The following is a 17740-nucleotide window of genomic DNA, read 5'->3' as shown; positions in this document are numbered from 1 at the left end:
AAGGTCTCAAATCAGGTCTTCCAACCCTTTTTAAAGCATACTGATAAAATGCAACTAGAGATATCGTCATCCCACACTTTTTGGTAAAGCAAACAAAACTCATGTTACCATGGGGAAAATCATCTTAATTATATCAATACTTGAAAATGACCCCTTGCCAAGTAGAGATTCACCAATGCCTCGCTTTAAATCCCTGATTATCTCTTTAATCAAAATGGGTATTTTATACTGACAAGCCACACTCAACAAACTTCAGAGCCTCCCATCCCCTCCTCCCTAGGTTTCAACAATCTCAGCACAGCCCACTCCAAACAGACCCTGAGTACTTAAAAAATAACGTCTTATTTGATCTAATTAGAACTGTCCAACTGCAAAGTTTAAAGTACTCTAGTCAATGTTAACAGCCCATACAAGAAAGAAACAGTACATACGAAGTCCCCAAGTAGAAGAGTCTGTCACTGAACGCTTCCACAAACCCTATCACCACCCTGTAGCCCAATGTATGATCTGACCTTGATCCCTGACAGCATGACCGTGACCAGGTAGTAGTCAGGCAGGAGCAGGGCCCTGACCACACTGCCGTCCCTCACGTGCTCGATGATAGCTGCATGACAGAACAAACGCCTTGAGTCATAGCAAAAGTCGTGCCGAGGATAAACAATGCCCAAACAAACTGCCCAGAATGCAGTTCCTCTCCCCCAAACCCCAAGAAAGCCTCCCTCCAAGAGGTGACAAAGCACCGGCACATCACGAGTGTTCACACAACAGACTCCTGCCCAAACTATTCCTGGGGGATTTGGTTCAGACCAACGTCTACGTCTTTTGAACCTTCTGGGACCTCATGGCTTACACCTAAGCAACCTAGCTTACAGATAACAAAGCTTATCTGTGTACTGAGTGCCTGGCAAAAAAATAACAACAATTCAGGATTGGTAACAATTTTATTTTACTGAGTCTGTAAGTTAATATGATCTCAAAGTAGGACCAAGAACTATACAGAATGTGTGTGTGTGTGTGTGTGTGTGTGTGTGTGTGTGTGTGTGTGTATGCATGCACGCACATGGGCACACGCATATGTGTTTCGTTATATACAGAATACACATGTCTACCTTGACGTTTTGGGGACAGTATTTAGGTAGCCATCTTTTAGAGAAAATAGGAAGATCCCCCATGTGCAAAATTACCAGCAATTTACTAGCTTGTAGCCGCAAAGGAATAACCTCAGCAAAATACATCTGATGCAACCTATATGAACTGGATTCAAGCTCCCTTCCAAAATACCGGGTGTTGTTTTACCCTTAACAATTTCCCTTGGGCACTAAAGCAGAATTGCTTTTATTAACCTCAAGGAGCTCAAGAGCAGATAGAGAGAAATCACCCTGAGTCACATCCGTCTTTTCCCGACAGCCTCACCATTAACAGGCTTCTGGTGGTGCGAGTCCACAAAGTGCCTTGGGTTCTCAATGGTATACTTGAGGTCCCGGAGAGTATGTGAACCATTCCCCTCACTCCACATTCCTTTCTTAGCTGCTTTTGCTTGCTCCTCACACTCCGAAAGCCGGTTCTGCTCAGGACTGGGACGTGAGAAATAATAAACACATGTGGTTAGTGAATTCACAACAGAAATATCAGGCTCATCTTTGATTCTGGGTTTCTTCAGCAACTTCTCCCCTTGAAAAGACCAAAGAGTTTGTTTCACATCTGTGGCTTCAGACCCCCGCCTATAAACAGAAACCCATCATGAGTGCAACTTCTGGATTTCAGACTTATTCCCTCAAACAAAAGATTCAATCATAACAGCATTTAATGAGAGTACCCAAAGAACACGCGTCTCGGTACTGCCACCATCAGTGATTACAAGAGGACAAGCTGGTGGCTCAGAAGGGAGCCGCTCCAGGAGGGAGAGCTTCATTTAACCACCCCAGATTCAGGAACTAGAATCCGGGCAGAGCTCGGCAGGACACAGCGCAGGGAAAGTGACTAAGAACCACCCTTACTCCCTGTTGTCTGCAGAACAGAGCTGGGGAATGCAGAACAAATACCATTACAGACAATGTCACCCCGAAACTACTTACACATTCAATAAGGCCAGCTAAGCAAAGCAGTCTGAAGATGAAGACTCCTTCATTAGACAGGAAACCAAACTACATACAAGAGCAGCCAGAAAGTCAGTAGACAGACCGGAAAACAAAAACAAAAAAATACCCAGAACAACCAAACCCAGAAATGGCTCTGCTCTTCTCTCTCTCATACGTATCCGAGCTGAAGTGAACCTGGAAAGCCTTTCCACGATGTCAGCGCCTCGTTCCATCAACAGCCTTCTGCAGAAACTGAAGCTCCCACCTTGATCAGTAGGGATTTTCAACAGGGACTCCTAACCTACAATTTCTCAAGCCAGAAATCCTCAGTACTGCTCTTTCCCTCCTCCCCACAAAAAAAAACAATCATCAACTTTAGAGATCCAAAATTACTGCCAGAATTCCACAGGGGAAAAAAAAATGTAGCTTGAGATAGAAGCAAACATTGAAACTGAGAAACGAAGGCTTTAAATCAAGACAACTTTGGAGAAAAAAGGATTGGGACTCCAGGGGAGATATCTTTGTTGAGATGATACAATACTGCTTTGGGTTTTTTAAAAATTCTTCATTCTGGTTGCAAACTGGATTCCAAAAAACACTGCAACAGTAATCATGCCAGCAACTGTCCTTAAGACACAACTTCGGCGTGCTTCCAAAATCAGGATCTAAGACAAATGTCAGAATTCAACAAATACCCACATGCTCACACCCCAATTATAAGCTCTAGCCAACGACTCTTTGGAATCATAAAGGACCAAAGAAGTATATGGTGAATGACTTGACCACAAAGCCTATGAAGGCAGGAAGGAGGCAAACTGTACATTTTGGCCTTTCTTCCTCCCCATCATTGGTACCGTTCATGCAAAGATTTATCTAAAGCTTCTTCTACAGCTACAGTCATAATACAACAAGGATTTAATGATTTAAACAGCATCTTTGGGGAGTTCCCTGGCAGTCCAGTGGTTAGGACTCTTCACTGCCATGGTCCCAGGTTCAATCCCTGGTCAGGAAACTAAGATCCCACAAGCCGCGTGGTACAGTCAAAAACTAAAAAAATTTAAAAAAAAGCCAGGATTGGTTCAAGATGGCAGAGTAGAAAGACATATTCTCACTCTGTCTTGCGAGAGCACCGAAAGCACAACTAACTGCTGAACAATCATCGACAGGAAGACGCTGGAACTCACCAAAAAAGATACCCCACATCCAAAGACAAAGGAGAAGCCACAATGAGATGGTAGGAGGGGCACAATCACAATAAAATCAAGTCCCATAACTGCTGGGTGGGTGACTCACAAACTGGAGAACACTTATACCACAGAAGTCCACCCACTGGAGTGAAGGTTCTGAGCCCCATGTCAGGCTTCCCAACCTGGGGTCTGGCAACGGGAGGAGGAATTCCTAGAGAATCAGACTTTGAAGGCTAGCGAGATTTGATTGCAGGATGTCAAGAGGACTGAGGGAAACAAACTGCATTCATGGAGGGTACACACTAAGTACTGTGCGCATCGGGACCCAGGGGAAGGAGCAGTGACCCCATAGGAGACTGAGCCAGACCTACCTGCTAGTGTTGGAGGGTCTCCTGAAGAGGCGGAGGGGTGGCTATGTCTCACCGTGAGGACAAGGACACTGGCAGCAGAAGTTCTGGGAAGTACTCCTTGGCGTGAACCCTTCCAGAGTCCGCCATTAACCCCACCAAAGAGCCTGGGTAAGCTCCAGTGTTGGGTCACCTCAGGCCAAACAACCAACAGGGAGGGAACCCAGCCCCACTCATCAGCAGACAAGCAGATTAAAGTTTTACTGAGCTCTGCCCACCAGAGCAACAACCAGCTCTACCCACCACCAGTCCCTCCCATAAGTAAACTTGCACAAGCCTCTGAGATAGCCTCATCCACTAGAGGACAGACAACAGAAGCAAGAACTACAATCCTGCAACCTGTGGGAAAAAAAACACATTTACAGAAAAACACACAAGATGAAAAGGCAGAGGGCTACGTACCACATGAAGGAACAAGATAAAACCCCAGAAAAACAACTAAATGAAGTGGAGATAGGCAACCTTCCAGAAAAAGAATTCAGAATAATGACAGTGAAGATGATCCAGGACCTCGGAAAAAGAATGGAGGCAAAGAAAGATCAAGAAGATGCAAGAAATGCTTAACAAAGACCTAGAAGAATTAAAGAACAAACAAACAGAGATGAACAATACAATAACTGGAATGAAAAATACACTAGAAGGGAATCAATAGCAGAATAACTGAGGCAGAAGAACAGATAAGTGACCTGGAAGACATAATGGTGGAATTCACTGCTATGGAACAGAATAAAGAAAAAAGAATGAAAAGAAATGAAGACAGCCTAAGAGACCTCTGGGACAATATTAAACGCAACAACATTTGCATTATAGGGGTCCCAGAAGGAGAAGAGAGAGAGAAAGGACCCGAGAAAACACCTGAAGTGATTACAGTCGAAAGCTTCCTAACATGGGAAAGGAAATAGGCACCCAAGTCTGGGAAGCGCAGAGAGTCCCGTACAGGATAAACCCAAGGAGAAACATGCCAAGACACATAGTAATCAAATTGGCAAAAATTAAAGACAAAGAAAAATTATCGATAGCAGCAAGGGAAAAACAACAAATAACATACAAGGGAACTCCCATAAGGTTAACAGCTGATTTCTCAGCAGAAACTCTACAAGCCAGAAGGGAGTGGCAGGACATATTTAAAGGGATGAAAGGGAAGAACCTACAACCAAGATTACTCTACCCGGCAAGGATCTCATTCAGATTCAATGGAGAAATCAAAAGCTTTTCAGACAAGCAAAAGCTAAGAGAATTCAGCAGTACCAAAAGAGCTCTACAACAAATGCCAAAGGAACTTCTCTAAGTGGGAAACCAAAGAGAAGAAAAGGACCTACAAAAACAAACTCAGAACAATTAAGAAAATGGTAATAGGAATATACATATCAATAACTACCTTAAAGGTGAATGGATTAAATGCTCCAACCAAAAGACACAGGCTCACTGAATGGATACAAAAACAAGACCCATACATATGCTATCTACAAGAGAACGACTTCAGACCTAGGGACACATACAGACTGAAAGTGAGGGGATGGAAAAAGATATTCCATGCAAATGGACAAAAGAAAGCTGGAGTAGCAATACTCATACCAGATAAAATAGACTTTAAAATAAAGAATGTTACAAGAGACAAGGAAGGAAACTACATAATGATCAAGGGATCAATCCAAGAAGATATAACAATTATAAATATATATGCATCCAACATAGGAGCACCTCAATACATAAGGCAACTGCTAACAGCCATAAAAGAGGAAATCGACATGATCCAAACAGAAAATTAATAAGGAAACACACCTTTAAAAGACACAATAGACCAGATACATTTAATTGATATTTAGAGGACATTCCATCCAAAAACAACAGATTACACTTTCTTCTCAAGTTCGCATGGAACATTCTCCAGGATACATCACATCTTGGGTCACAAATCAAGCATCAGTAAATTTCAGAAAATTGAAATCATATCAAGCATCTTTTCTGACCACAACGCTATGAGATTAGAAATCAATTACAGGGGGGAAAAACGTACAAAACACAAACACATGCAGGCTAAACAATAAGTTACAAAATAACCAAGAGATCATTGAAGAAATCAAAGAGGAAATAAAAAAATACCTAGCGACAAAAGACAATGAAAACACGATGATCCAAAACCTATGGGATGCAGCAAAAGCAGTTCTAAGAGGTAAGTTTATAGGAATACAAGCCTACCTCAAGAAACAAGAAAAATCTCAAATAAACAATCTAACCTTACACCTAAAGGAACTAGAGAAAGAAAAACAAACAAAAGCCAAAGTTAGCAGAAAGAAAGAAATCACAAAGATCAGAGCAGAAATAAATGAAATAGAAACAAAGAAAATAAGGGCAAAGATGAATAAAACTAAAAGCTGGTTCTTTGAGAAGATAAACAAAATTGATAAACCATTAGCCAGACTCATCAAGAAAAAGAGGTAGAGGACTCAAATCAATAAAATTAGAAATGAAAAAGAAGTTAAAACAGACACCGCATAAATACAAAGCATCCTAAGAGACTACTACAAGCAACTCTATGCCAATAAAATGGAGAACCTGGAAGAAATGGACAAATTCTTAGAAAGTTATAACCTTCCAAGACTGAACCAGGAAGAAATAGAAAATGTAAACACACCAATCGCAAGCAATGAAATTGAAACTGTGATTAAAAATCTTCCAACAGGGGCTTCCCTGGTGGCGCAGTGGTTGAGAGTCCACCTGCCCATGCAGGAGACACAGGTTCGTGCCCCGGTCCAGGAAGATCCCACATGTTGCGGAGCGGCTGGGCCCGTGAGCCATGGCCGCTGAGCCTGCGCGTCCGGAGCCTGTGCTCCACAACAGGAGAGGCCACAACAGCGAGAGGCCCGCATACCACAAAAAAAAAAAAAAAAAAAAAAATCTTCCAACAAACAAAATCCAGAACCAGATGGCTTCACAGGTGATGGCTTCACAGGTCAAATATTTAGAGAAGAGCTAACACCCAACCTTCTCAAACTCTTCCAAAAAATTGCAGAGGAAAAAACACTCCCAAACTCATTCTATGAGGCCACCATCACCCTGATACCAAAACCAGACAAAGATACTAAAAAACAAGAAAATTACAGACCAACATCACTGATGAATATAGATGCAAAAATCCTCAACAAATTACTAGCAAACAGAATCCAACAACACATTAAAAGAATCATACACTATGATCAAGTGGGATATATCCCAGGGATGCAAGGATTCTTCAATATACACAAATGAATCAACGTGATACACCATATTAACAAACTGAAGAATAAAAACCATATGATCATCTCAACAGATGCAGAAAAAGCTTTTGACACAATTCAACACCCGTTTATGATAAAAAAATGTCCAGAAGTGGGCATACAGGGAACCTAACTCAACATAATAAAGGCCATATACGACAAACCCACAGCAAACATCATTCCCAATGGTGAAAAACGGAAAGCATTTCCACTAAGATCAGGAACAAGACAAGGATGTCCACTCTCACCACTATTATTCAACATAGTTTTGGAAGTCCTAGCCACAGCAATCAGAGAAGAAAAAGAAATAAAAGGAATACAAATTGGAAAAGAAGAAGTAAAACTGTCACTGTCTGCAGATGACCTGATACTATACATAGAGAATCCTAAAGATGCTACCAGAAAACTACTGGAGCGAATCAATGAATTTGGTAAAATTGCAGGATACAAAACTAATGCACAGAAATCTCTTGCATTCCTATACACTAATGATGAAAAATCTGGAAGAGAAATTAAGGAAACACTCCCATTTACCACTGCAACAAAAAGAATAAAATACCCAGGAATAAACCTACCTAGGGAGACAAAAGACCTGTATGGAGAAAACTGTAAGACACTGATGAAAGAAATTAAAGATGATACAAACAGATGGAGAGATATACCATGTACTTGGGACTGCAAGAATCAATACTGTGAAACTGACTACACTACCCAAAACAATCTACAGATTCAGTGCAATCCCTATCAAATTACCAATGGCATTTTTTACGGAACTAGAACAAAAAATCTTAAAATTTGTATGGAGACACAAAAGACCCCAAATAGTCAAAGCAGTCTTGAGGGAAAAAAACAGAGCTGGAGGAATCAGATTCCCTGACTTCAGAGTATACTACAAAGCTACAGTAATCAAGACAATATGGTACTGGCACAAAACCAGAAATATAGATCAATGGAACAGGATAGAAAGCCCACAGATAAACCCACGCACCTATGGTCAACTGATCTATGACAGAGGAGGCAAGGACATACAATGGAGAAAACACAGTCTCTTAAATAAGTGGTGCTTGGGAAACTGGACAGCTACATGTAAAAGAATGAACTTAGAACACTTGCACAAAAATAAACTCAAAATGGATTAGAAACCTAAATGTAAGACCGGACACTATAAAACTCTTAGAGGAAAACATAGGAAGAACACTCTTTGACATAAATCACAGCAAGATCCTTTTTGATCCACTTCATACAGTAATGGAAATAAAAGTAAAAATAAACAAATGGGACCTACTGAAACTTAAAAGCTTTTGCAAAGCAAAGGAAACTACAAATAAGATGAAAAGACAACCTCAGAATGGGAGAACATTTTTGCAAATGAAGCAATGGACAAAGGATTAATCTCCAAAATATACAAGCAGCTCATGCAGCTCAATATCAAAAAAACAAACAACCCAATCCAAAAATGGGCAGAAGACCTAAATGGACATTTCTCCAAAGACATACAGATGGCCAAGAAGCACATGAAAAGCTGCTCAACATCACTAATTATTAGAGAAATGCAAATCAAAACTACTATGAGGTATCACCTCACACCAGTTAGAATGGGCATCATCAGAAAATCTACAAACAACAAATGCTGGAGAGGGTGTGGAGAAAAGGGAACCCTCTTGCACTGCTGGTGGGAAAATAAATTGATACACCCACTATGGAGAAGAGTATGGAGGTTCCTTAAAAAACTAAAAATAGAATTACCATATGACCCAGCAATCCCACTACTGGGCATATACCCAGAGAAAACCATAATTCAAAAAGACACATGCGCCCCACTGTTCATTTCAGCACTATTTACAATAGCCAGGTCATGGATGCAACCTAAATGCCCATCGACAGACGAATGGATAAAGAAGATCTGGTACATATATACAATGGAATATTACTCAGCCATAAAAAGGAACGAAATTGGGTCGTTTGTAGAGATGTGGATGAATCTAGAGACTGTCATACAGAGTGAAGTAAGTCAGAAAGAGAAAAACAAATATCGTATATTAATGCATATATGTGGAATCTAGAAAAATGGTACAGATGAACCGGTTTGCAGGGCAGAAACTGAGACACAGATGTAGAGAACAAACGTATGGACACCAAGGGGGGAAAGTTTTGGGCGGCAGGGGGCGGGGGGTGGGGCGTGAACCGGGCAATTGGGATTGACATGTATTCACTGTTGTGTTTAAGATGGATAATAAATAAGAACCTGCTGTATAAAGAAATGAATAAAATAAAATTCAAAAATTCATGAAATAAATAAATAAAACTAATAAAACAAACAACAACAGCCAAAAAAACCCAGTATCTTTAGCCTCCAAATTACTGATGTGGTTTACACTTTTCTGAGACTAAAGTGTTAATTAAAGCCAGCTGCAACCCATCCTACTGAGTGAACTTAACATATGATATATGCACTATAAACCTTACATACCTAAAAATCATTTCTAACGAGTTCACACTGACATTAACAACAAATACATTTTACCTATTACTTAAGTATATACAGATCCATAAACCGAAACAGGCCTAAAAGGCTTTGGACAGAGATAAATTTTCCCTGACCTTAAGACATAACCACTGAGCCCCTGTCGGTTTTGCTAGATTCCAAGCAGCAGATTTTGCTTGGAATTTGATTTATTCACTCTGCTTTATTTTACATTTACTTATTCCCTGTACCTCATATAAAATCGTACATCTACTTGTTGTTTGGTTTGTTGTCTGTCTCCCTGTTAAATTGTTAGCAGAAGTTAAGTGTCTTTGTTCACTGCTATATTCACAGTGTCGAGAACACAGCCTGGCATATAGTAAATGCTCAATAAATATTTGGGGATGGATGGATAAATACTCTGGAACTCAATATCTACGGTGTAAGGCATAAGTCTACTGATTCTTATGAGTATAAGAACAGCACTGCTTCATCTCCAAGCCTATTTTTGAATTACATACATCAAATGCCATTAATGAATGCTGAGTAACCTCCTCGCTCAGAAAAATACACACATACACCTGGGCAGGAATATCCTAGAAGCCATGAGAACACCAGATATTACCTATTTTATGTCGGGGGCAGGAATGAAAATGCAGCAAAGCCAGTGTAGAGTCGACTCCCCCAGTTCTCACTGTGGTGTGAGAGGAAGTCAGATAGTGAGAAGAGTAATGGACACTTACTTGTTCGCTCTCATGCCTTCTCTCCGGGTGGCCAATCCCTCTGCAACCAGAGATTCTGCAATGTTTTCCCCATTGGTATCTGAGGAGGAAAAAAGAGGTGTGAATCTTGTGTTTAAATCCATCTCCAATAGCAAGAGAGCTCTCATGGGACCACTTTCACCCGTAGCTCTTCAAGGAATGATGTTGCCAGAGAACGGGACAAGGCAGCAAGGTAGGGTTGGGTTTTCCAAAAAACCTCTTCTCCCCCAAAATGTCTAGTCTCTAGGACCCAGCGGTCTATAAATCTTCTCTGGACTAATTTTCTAGTGTATCTCCTCAGCCAAAGGCAATCTCAGGAACTCCAGGAGACTGACAGGGAAGCAAGACACATGCAGCAGCCCAGGAAAGGATAACTAACACTGACCTAAGGAGGAGAGGCCTGGCACCAAATGCAAATTCTGCCGCTTAACAGGTCTTTCAGCATCTTGATACACGTACTCATCTATAAAATGGGAAGAGTACCTGCCGAGATGGGTTCTTGTGAGAATTAAATGTGTGTAAATCGCCAAGCGCAGTGCCAAGCACACGGCAGGAATTCACACAACAGATTCAAAAGGCAGCCTCCCCACGTGAACAGTCAGACAGATTCACCTAGGACTGCCTACGATGTTTCACACTGGCAAGTCCAGTTCCTCTCACGATGTCCTGTTCTCTGCTCCAAGAGGCCACCAAGACAAGCAGGCCACACCATTTGACAAACACTTTCTCCTAGTCTCAGAGATGCGGGGGACAGCATCTCGATTTCCAATCTCACACGGCAGCCTTCAGAGCAGGCAAGAAAAATGAAGTGAAACATAAAACACAAGCTGATTAGGCGCCCCCTGAGCACTTGAAACATTAATTGCATTTCCACGCTACTGAAAAAGCTTTTAGGCGCTCTGTATTCTCTTAAATCCCTGCTTGTCAGCCAAAATGATAAAAGAAGACAGCTATGAGGGAATCACCACATAAAAATCTTTAATACAGCAGAGAACAAGCTCCTAGATAAACTGAAACACAGCAGTCTAGCTGATAGGTAACGTCAGCATAGAATAAAATTCTCTAAGGTTTATGTATTCAGTACACTATACACAGACTTCCACAAGCAACAACAAGTTTACATACCACCCCCAAACTCAACCTAAATGCCTTGCCATTAGCCCTGTCCAAATTTCTGCAGCACATAAGCCCCTGTTCCTACTGCCCAAAAAAAAAAAAGTTGAGATGAATGCTGTTCACGCAAAGAACGTTCAGGTTCTGAAGCTGAGCGTGAATCACAAGAACCTTTCCACTGAGGTTCCTGCTGAGGCCTGACACAGACACACACAGCTACCTGACATCAGTAAATATTACATTGGTTCTTTCGAAGCAACAGGAATAATCCCACAGAGTGGAAAGTCAAAAGGAAAGACTCCACAATGATGGGGAAAGTTGCGCAGTAAGGTGCCAAGAGGTCGGGGGTAGAAAGAACGACGGCCTGGTACAAACAAGGCGAACGGCCATAAACTCTCCAGTCAACAGCAAACGCAACAGCTCTTGGACAGCTCCTTGGCACGGAGCACTTTGAAAGGGCTGCTGGCTGGCCCACTTCTAAATGAGTTCATTGCTCCTTCAAAAGGGAGAAAAAATACAATTCTCTGGGCCAAACTCCCAAAGAAGGTAACAAAATGTGGTGGATAGAATACTGAAAACAGGGAATGTGTAGGGAAAAGATCTGATGCTTGCTTATTACTAACCAAGGTATGATTGTGATCAAGTCACAATTGGGGCTGGTACTCAGAGCAGGTGGGTGACTATATTTTCTCCAAAAGTTGAAGACTAATCAATCATCTCTCTCTCTTTTTTTTAATAAGTTCTGGGTTAACCACAAACTCTCAAATTCTGTCATTCTCCTCCATCATAAAAAGAGTAGCCACAGGGCTTCCCTGGTGACGCAGTGGTTGAGAGTCCGCCTGCTGATGCGGGGGACACGGGTTCGTGCCCCGGTCCGCGAAGATCCCACATGCCGCAGAGCGGCTGGGCCTGTGAGCCACGGCCGCTGAGCCTGTGCGTCTGGAGCCTGTGTTGTGGCCGGAGAGGCCGCAACAGTGAGAGGCCCGCGTACCGCAAAAAAAAAGAGTAGCCACATAAACAACAGGGATTTACTGTATAGCACATGGAACCATATTCAGTATCTTATAATAACCTATAGTGGAAAAGAATCTGAAGCTACACACCTGAAACACAATATTGTAAATCAACTATATTTAAATAAATTCTTTATCTATCTACATATAGCAAAAGAAAATCTTTTTTCTAAACAAAAACAAACGACAAAAAAGAGAGTAGCCATAAAATAGGCTAAATATATAAACACTAATTAATTAGCTAAGGCACTGTTTCATTACAGTTGATAGTGAGAATTGGTTAAAGTATCTGAGTGAAAATATTAAACTTTAAGCCATTTAAGCCTTTAAAACTGAAAGATGTAGATGATTTCAATCATTCTTTCGGTAATTTTTTTTTTTTTTTTTTTTTTTTTGCGGTACACGGGCCTCTCACTTTTGTGGCTTCTCCCGCTGCGGAGCACAGACTCCAGACGTGCAGGCTCAGCGGCCATGGCTCACGGGCCCAGCCGCTCCGCGGCACGTGGGATCTTCCCAGACCGGGGCACGAACCCGTGTCCCCTGCATCGGCAGGCGGACTCTCAACCACTGCGCCACCAGGGAAGCCCCTTTCGGTAATTATTTATCAATCACCTCCTATGCGCCAGATTCTATTAAACACACTAGTACGTTAACATGCTAAATTACATCCACTCTGTAATTTGCGTCAGTTTGAAAAACAAACTTTCTAAAAACAACTTTAAATTTTAAATGTCAGCTCCTCTTACCTTAAATAGACTTTTTTATAGTTGGAGACTAAGGCTATTTAAATGAACACTTACAGGCGGTCTCTCCATAGAGATATCTGTACCAAAAAAATGTTCTATAGTCCAGTGAGGTCTCTTGTCCGGTAACAGAAGATTGACCAGCTCTTACAGAATTGTATTATTTTGGGTAATGAAATTCTCGAACAATTGCATTTTGAAGACAGTATACTTCTATTTGTCTTACATTCTTTCTAGCCAGTAGCCCTCCAACAATAATGCTTAAGTGTTTTATTACCTACTATATTATTTGAATTATGGGTAAAAGGCAAATTTATTTACTTCTCTTTTTGAAAAGATTCCATATTATTTCTATAATTTCCCAATCAGGATGCAGATAGCCATTTGCTAAAAGGGCTGTTTCTCTACTGGGTAAATTGGACAAGAAGGCTCCAAGGTCATCCACAACTCACTTGTCTAAGACCTCTACACTTAAAATCAGAATCCTAAAAGGATATTGTTAGCCTTATCATATACCCTGCTTGCTTACTTCCAGCTTACTAGTCACCCAAGGCAAATAGATTATCTAAAGCAGCTCAGTTAGAAGGCTAGTTTATCAAGAATCACAGGACACTTTAAAAGGTGTCTGCTCCCAAATAATCCAGATGAATATAAGTGTTCCTGTTCATCTGACTGCTTTACGGAAAACATTCTACCATTCTTGCAATGTCCTATTTCTGTTCAAACTCCATTGTGCAATCTCACTCTCCCTCTACCTAATGCAAAAAAGACCAGAACACCTAATATCCTATAAGCTATCTGGCCCAGCTAAACAACAGGCACACACACGTATTTATTGAGTGCATTCTCTGTGCTGGAGCGAGATGCTTTACACATACCATCTCTTTAAACTCTCTGTATAACTTACAAATGAAACTAGGGCTTAGAAAGGTTCAGTTACGGGTTAAGTAAGAGTACATGGTAGAAGAGCCAGGAATCCACACCTACACCACTCCAAAGCCTGTGTTCTTTCCATTCCATTCCAAGTCATGTGGCTTACAGAAAACCACAAGCCCTAAACAAATCGTCCTTTCCTAAAGAGAGCCCCCAGGAGGAGAAGAAAAGCCACAAGATAGATAAAGCAAATAGAAGACGCAATAGGAAATCTATAGGAATTCAATTAGCACTCTGACCTAGAAGCACAGAGCCAATGAGTTCCACAGGCTGACAGCCTAAATACAGGGGAAAATAATTCTACGCTTACACGCACACCTACACCAAGCCAGGAAAGCGGGCACAGGAGTAAACTAGGAGCAGGAGTACCAGGGCACCTACAGGCCACGAGCTCTGTGCACTTCCAATGAGACCTACAGCCAACACTCCCAGAGCGACCTCCGCCAGATGAAAACCAGTCTTTGGAGGAACTTCAGACTTGGAGAAAAATGAGTACCTTTCCCCCCTGGTACTCACCTTTTCCAAGGTAGATCATGCCATACTCTCGCCCCTGGGGAGTCTTGTTTTCTATCGTGAAGCAGACTTCCTTCCCAATCAGCTTCTTCCGAAGGAACTCTCGAGCAGGAAATGCCCAGGGCTGAAAGATAAAATAAATGTGTTCAAGAACTAGGCAGTTCTCACACGGCACAATCAACATCCAAGCAACTTCACTCCTTCAATAGCCTGGCCATGCACTAGGCCTTGAGGAGAATATAAAAATGAAACATACACAACATGGATCATACGCTTAGGGGTCTCCTAAAAAACGCAGGTCGAACAGTTGGTTTAACTAGTATGAGCCCTAAAAACAGGCATCATGGTTTCCCAGACACCAGCACTAGGAGTTCCCCCCATGCCCACCCCTCCATCACCCCCATCACTGTCTACTCTCTAGCTGTCTACTGTCTAGCTGGTAAGGGATCAGCTTGGCAATGGTGGTTCTTCCCTGTCCCTCATTAAAGACCCAGATACAAGGAGTGAGCCACACATCCACAATGGGTACAGAGTCTGCATGTGATCTCAAGATACTGTGCAGGGACTTCCCTGGTGGTGCAGTGGTTAAGAATCCGCCTACCAATGCAGGGGACACGGGTTTGATCCCTGTTCCGGGAAGATCCCATGTGCCGCGGAGCAACTAAGCCCGTGCGCCACAACTACTGAGCCTGCGCTCTAGAGCCTGCGAGCTGCAACTACTGAAGCCCACGCACCTATAGCCCGTGCTCCTCAATGAGAGAAGCCACGGCAATGAGAAGCCCGCGCACCACAATGAAGAGTAGCCCCCGCTCTCCACATCTAGAGAAAGCCTGCGCGCAGCAAGGAAGACCCAAAGCAGCCAAAAATAAAAATAAAAAATAAAAATATATATATATATAAAAAGATACTGTGCAAAGGGATGGTTTTACCCCATCACTTTGGGATGGTACAGACAAAGGGAGATGTCTCCTCTGAAGCAGCACCGTCATAGTCAGTGGTCACTAGCACTTGAATTTACAGTCTGGACCTAGCTCAGTGCCCCAAGTTCCCTTAGAACGGAAATGAGGAAGGAGAGGGTAAGAGCTCAAGGAGTACATGATCTGCAGAAGTTCGTGTGCAGGAACAATACAGCGTATAGAAGGGCAGAGTGGTACATGTCTATCACCAATTGGAGCCACAGAACATGGACTACACATAGTAAAGGCAAAACAGTATATCAGCGACCTGAAAAGGAAGCGCCTGCCAACCTTTTCAGTCCATGAAGATTATTCCATGGGGTTAGCCAAGAAGCTTTTCTAGAAGAAAAACATCCATGACTTCCCAGAAACCAGAAGCCAGTTTAAATGTGGCAGTCTACCAACCCACTGGGCTGGTATTCACAAAACCAGTACTGTTAGACAACGACAACTGTGGATAGTTCTAGGAAGAACTAATCCTGAGTAAGTGCTCTTGAAGACACAAAAACAAGCTTATCCTCATTCATCTAATGCGCTCTCTTCAAAGTGCCAACAAGCAAAAGAACCAATCACTCAATGGCAATATGGAGTTCACCACATTTTAATCTCCCATTTCTACCCCTCTCCTCATTCATAATAATGAAAACAGATACTGTGACCAAAGAGTATGATGACTGATAATGAGCCCAACTACCAGCCACATCACAGAAACAGCACTAAACCAATTAACACAGCCTCACACATTTTTATCACCTTAGTGACCCACTTACTCTAAAAACATCCTCAGCTATAGACCTAATGTCTAGGCTTCAGTTTTGAGGAATACACTAATACCTAAAATTCAGTAAAACATTGCTTTCCTAAATGTAAAGCTCTGACAAAACAAAGTACTCCTAAAGGAAGCCAAGACTTCGGTAAAAATTCATTTATCAAGGGTCAGTTCACAAGGAAATAGCTAACCCCTGCAGGGAAACCTCCAACTTCTACCGACTAGGCAGAATTACTAAAAGCTTTTAAGGCTTGAGGAAGGAGCACCCTTGTCTCAGGACCTCATGTTTTACAGCTGGTCAGTCACTGAGCAGTAAGAGAAAGCTACACTGGAGGTCCTGAAAAGGACATACACCTTATCCTAGAGAAAGGTAACCTAGCTTCTTTAATATTCCAGGCTTCTCAAGTTGTGTTCCATCCAGAGTCAGGCAAATTCAATAAATAGACAAGATACGAGCTATGAAGAGAGGCGATTAGAAGATTCAGGAAAGCGAGTGACCGCATCACTCCTGCCGAGGGCAACAGAGCACTCCAGGAGAGAATCCCGTGCAGGTGTCCACACAGAGCACAGCCAGCAGAAGGCTACCTAATGGGGAAGGCCATCCCAGCAGAGCCTCCCAGAACAACTCTACGTATACAGAAACTGACTCAAAGCGTTCATCACATTAGGGGCACAATGACCCAATAGGAAGAATCACTGGTCTGGTCAAATGATGTGCCAGAGCTCCACCTAGGAAGCAATGGCTGTTAAGTAGCTGAGACTCAAAACTGCCTCTTCCCTTTAGAATGCCCAATGGCAGGTGATCTAGCAGCTTGCTCTCCACTCCCAGACCCATGCAAGGTTCTGGTGTCTACCGCGACAAATGGAATTTTAATTCCCATCTTTTCTTTGCACCAGGTAGACTCCTAAACTACTGAAACAAGATTAAATCCCACAACAATGTAAACCCTCAAAGCTAGCTACTTTTGTACTTGGCCCAGTGCTCGATCATCCCACTGTCCCACCTGCGCATGTAATTAATCCCTCTCTGCTGCAACCACGCCACCACCTCAACTTTCAAAAGCTCCACTGAATGTAGAACGACTGTGACATTCATTTCTGTATTTCACATGAAACCAACATACAGCTTCACGTACAATGAGAGCTCAAGAAATCTGTGCGAAATAAATATATAATTCCCACAGTGCCCATCAATGCAGTTATCTAGGCTGCGTAGAGTAGCTAGGCGATGCTGGGGATTAGGCTGGAACAGGGCAGTATGGTTGGGGACACACAGCAGAGCTACTTTTATTGTCACGGGACTTAGGAGAGAGCTAAGTTTCTCTGAAAGCAGATATGAAAGAAGGCGGAGAATAATCAAGTGCATGATATTTGGAACAGTGATACAAAGGGAAGCAAATAAGCAATCATGTCCTTGACTCTGTTTGAATGTGACAAAACTAGACATGCTCCAAAACAACAGAAAGCCAGAGAGAAAGTAATGCTACATTCCACAATCCACTGATCCACAAAAGGAGACGCTCGGGTTCTTTTCCTCATTATTCAC

At 42.2% G+C, this 17740-nt stretch overlaps 1 protein-coding gene across 1 annotated transcript in view; it reads right to left on the bottom strand.

Annotated features, from left to right (window-relative positions):
• The window catches only part of SND1 (staphylococcal nuclease and tudor domain containing 1), a 417706-nt gene that overhangs the window by 363270 nt on the left and 36696 nt on the right, over window positions 1-17740 (bottom strand). The window contains exons 3-6 of the mRNA XM_079932265.1: window positions 14473-14593; window positions 10137-10215; window positions 1414-1574; window positions 513-604 (exon numbers count right to left, since the gene is read on the bottom strand). Coding sequence (XP_079788391.1) covers window positions 513-604; window positions 1414-1574; window positions 10137-10215; window positions 14473-14593 — 453 coding nt within the window. The remainder of the gene's footprint in view (window positions 1-512; window positions 605-1413; window positions 1575-10136; window positions 10216-14472; window positions 14594-17740) is intronic.

Source organism: Stenella coeruleoalba, assembly GCF_951394435.1.
Source record: "Stenella coeruleoalba genome assembly, chromosome: 9".
Classification (NCBI taxonomy): domain Eukaryota; kingdom Metazoa; phylum Chordata; class Mammalia; order Artiodactyla; family Delphinidae; genus Stenella; species Stenella coeruleoalba.
This window is presented reverse-complemented; position numbering and strand designations above follow the sequence as displayed.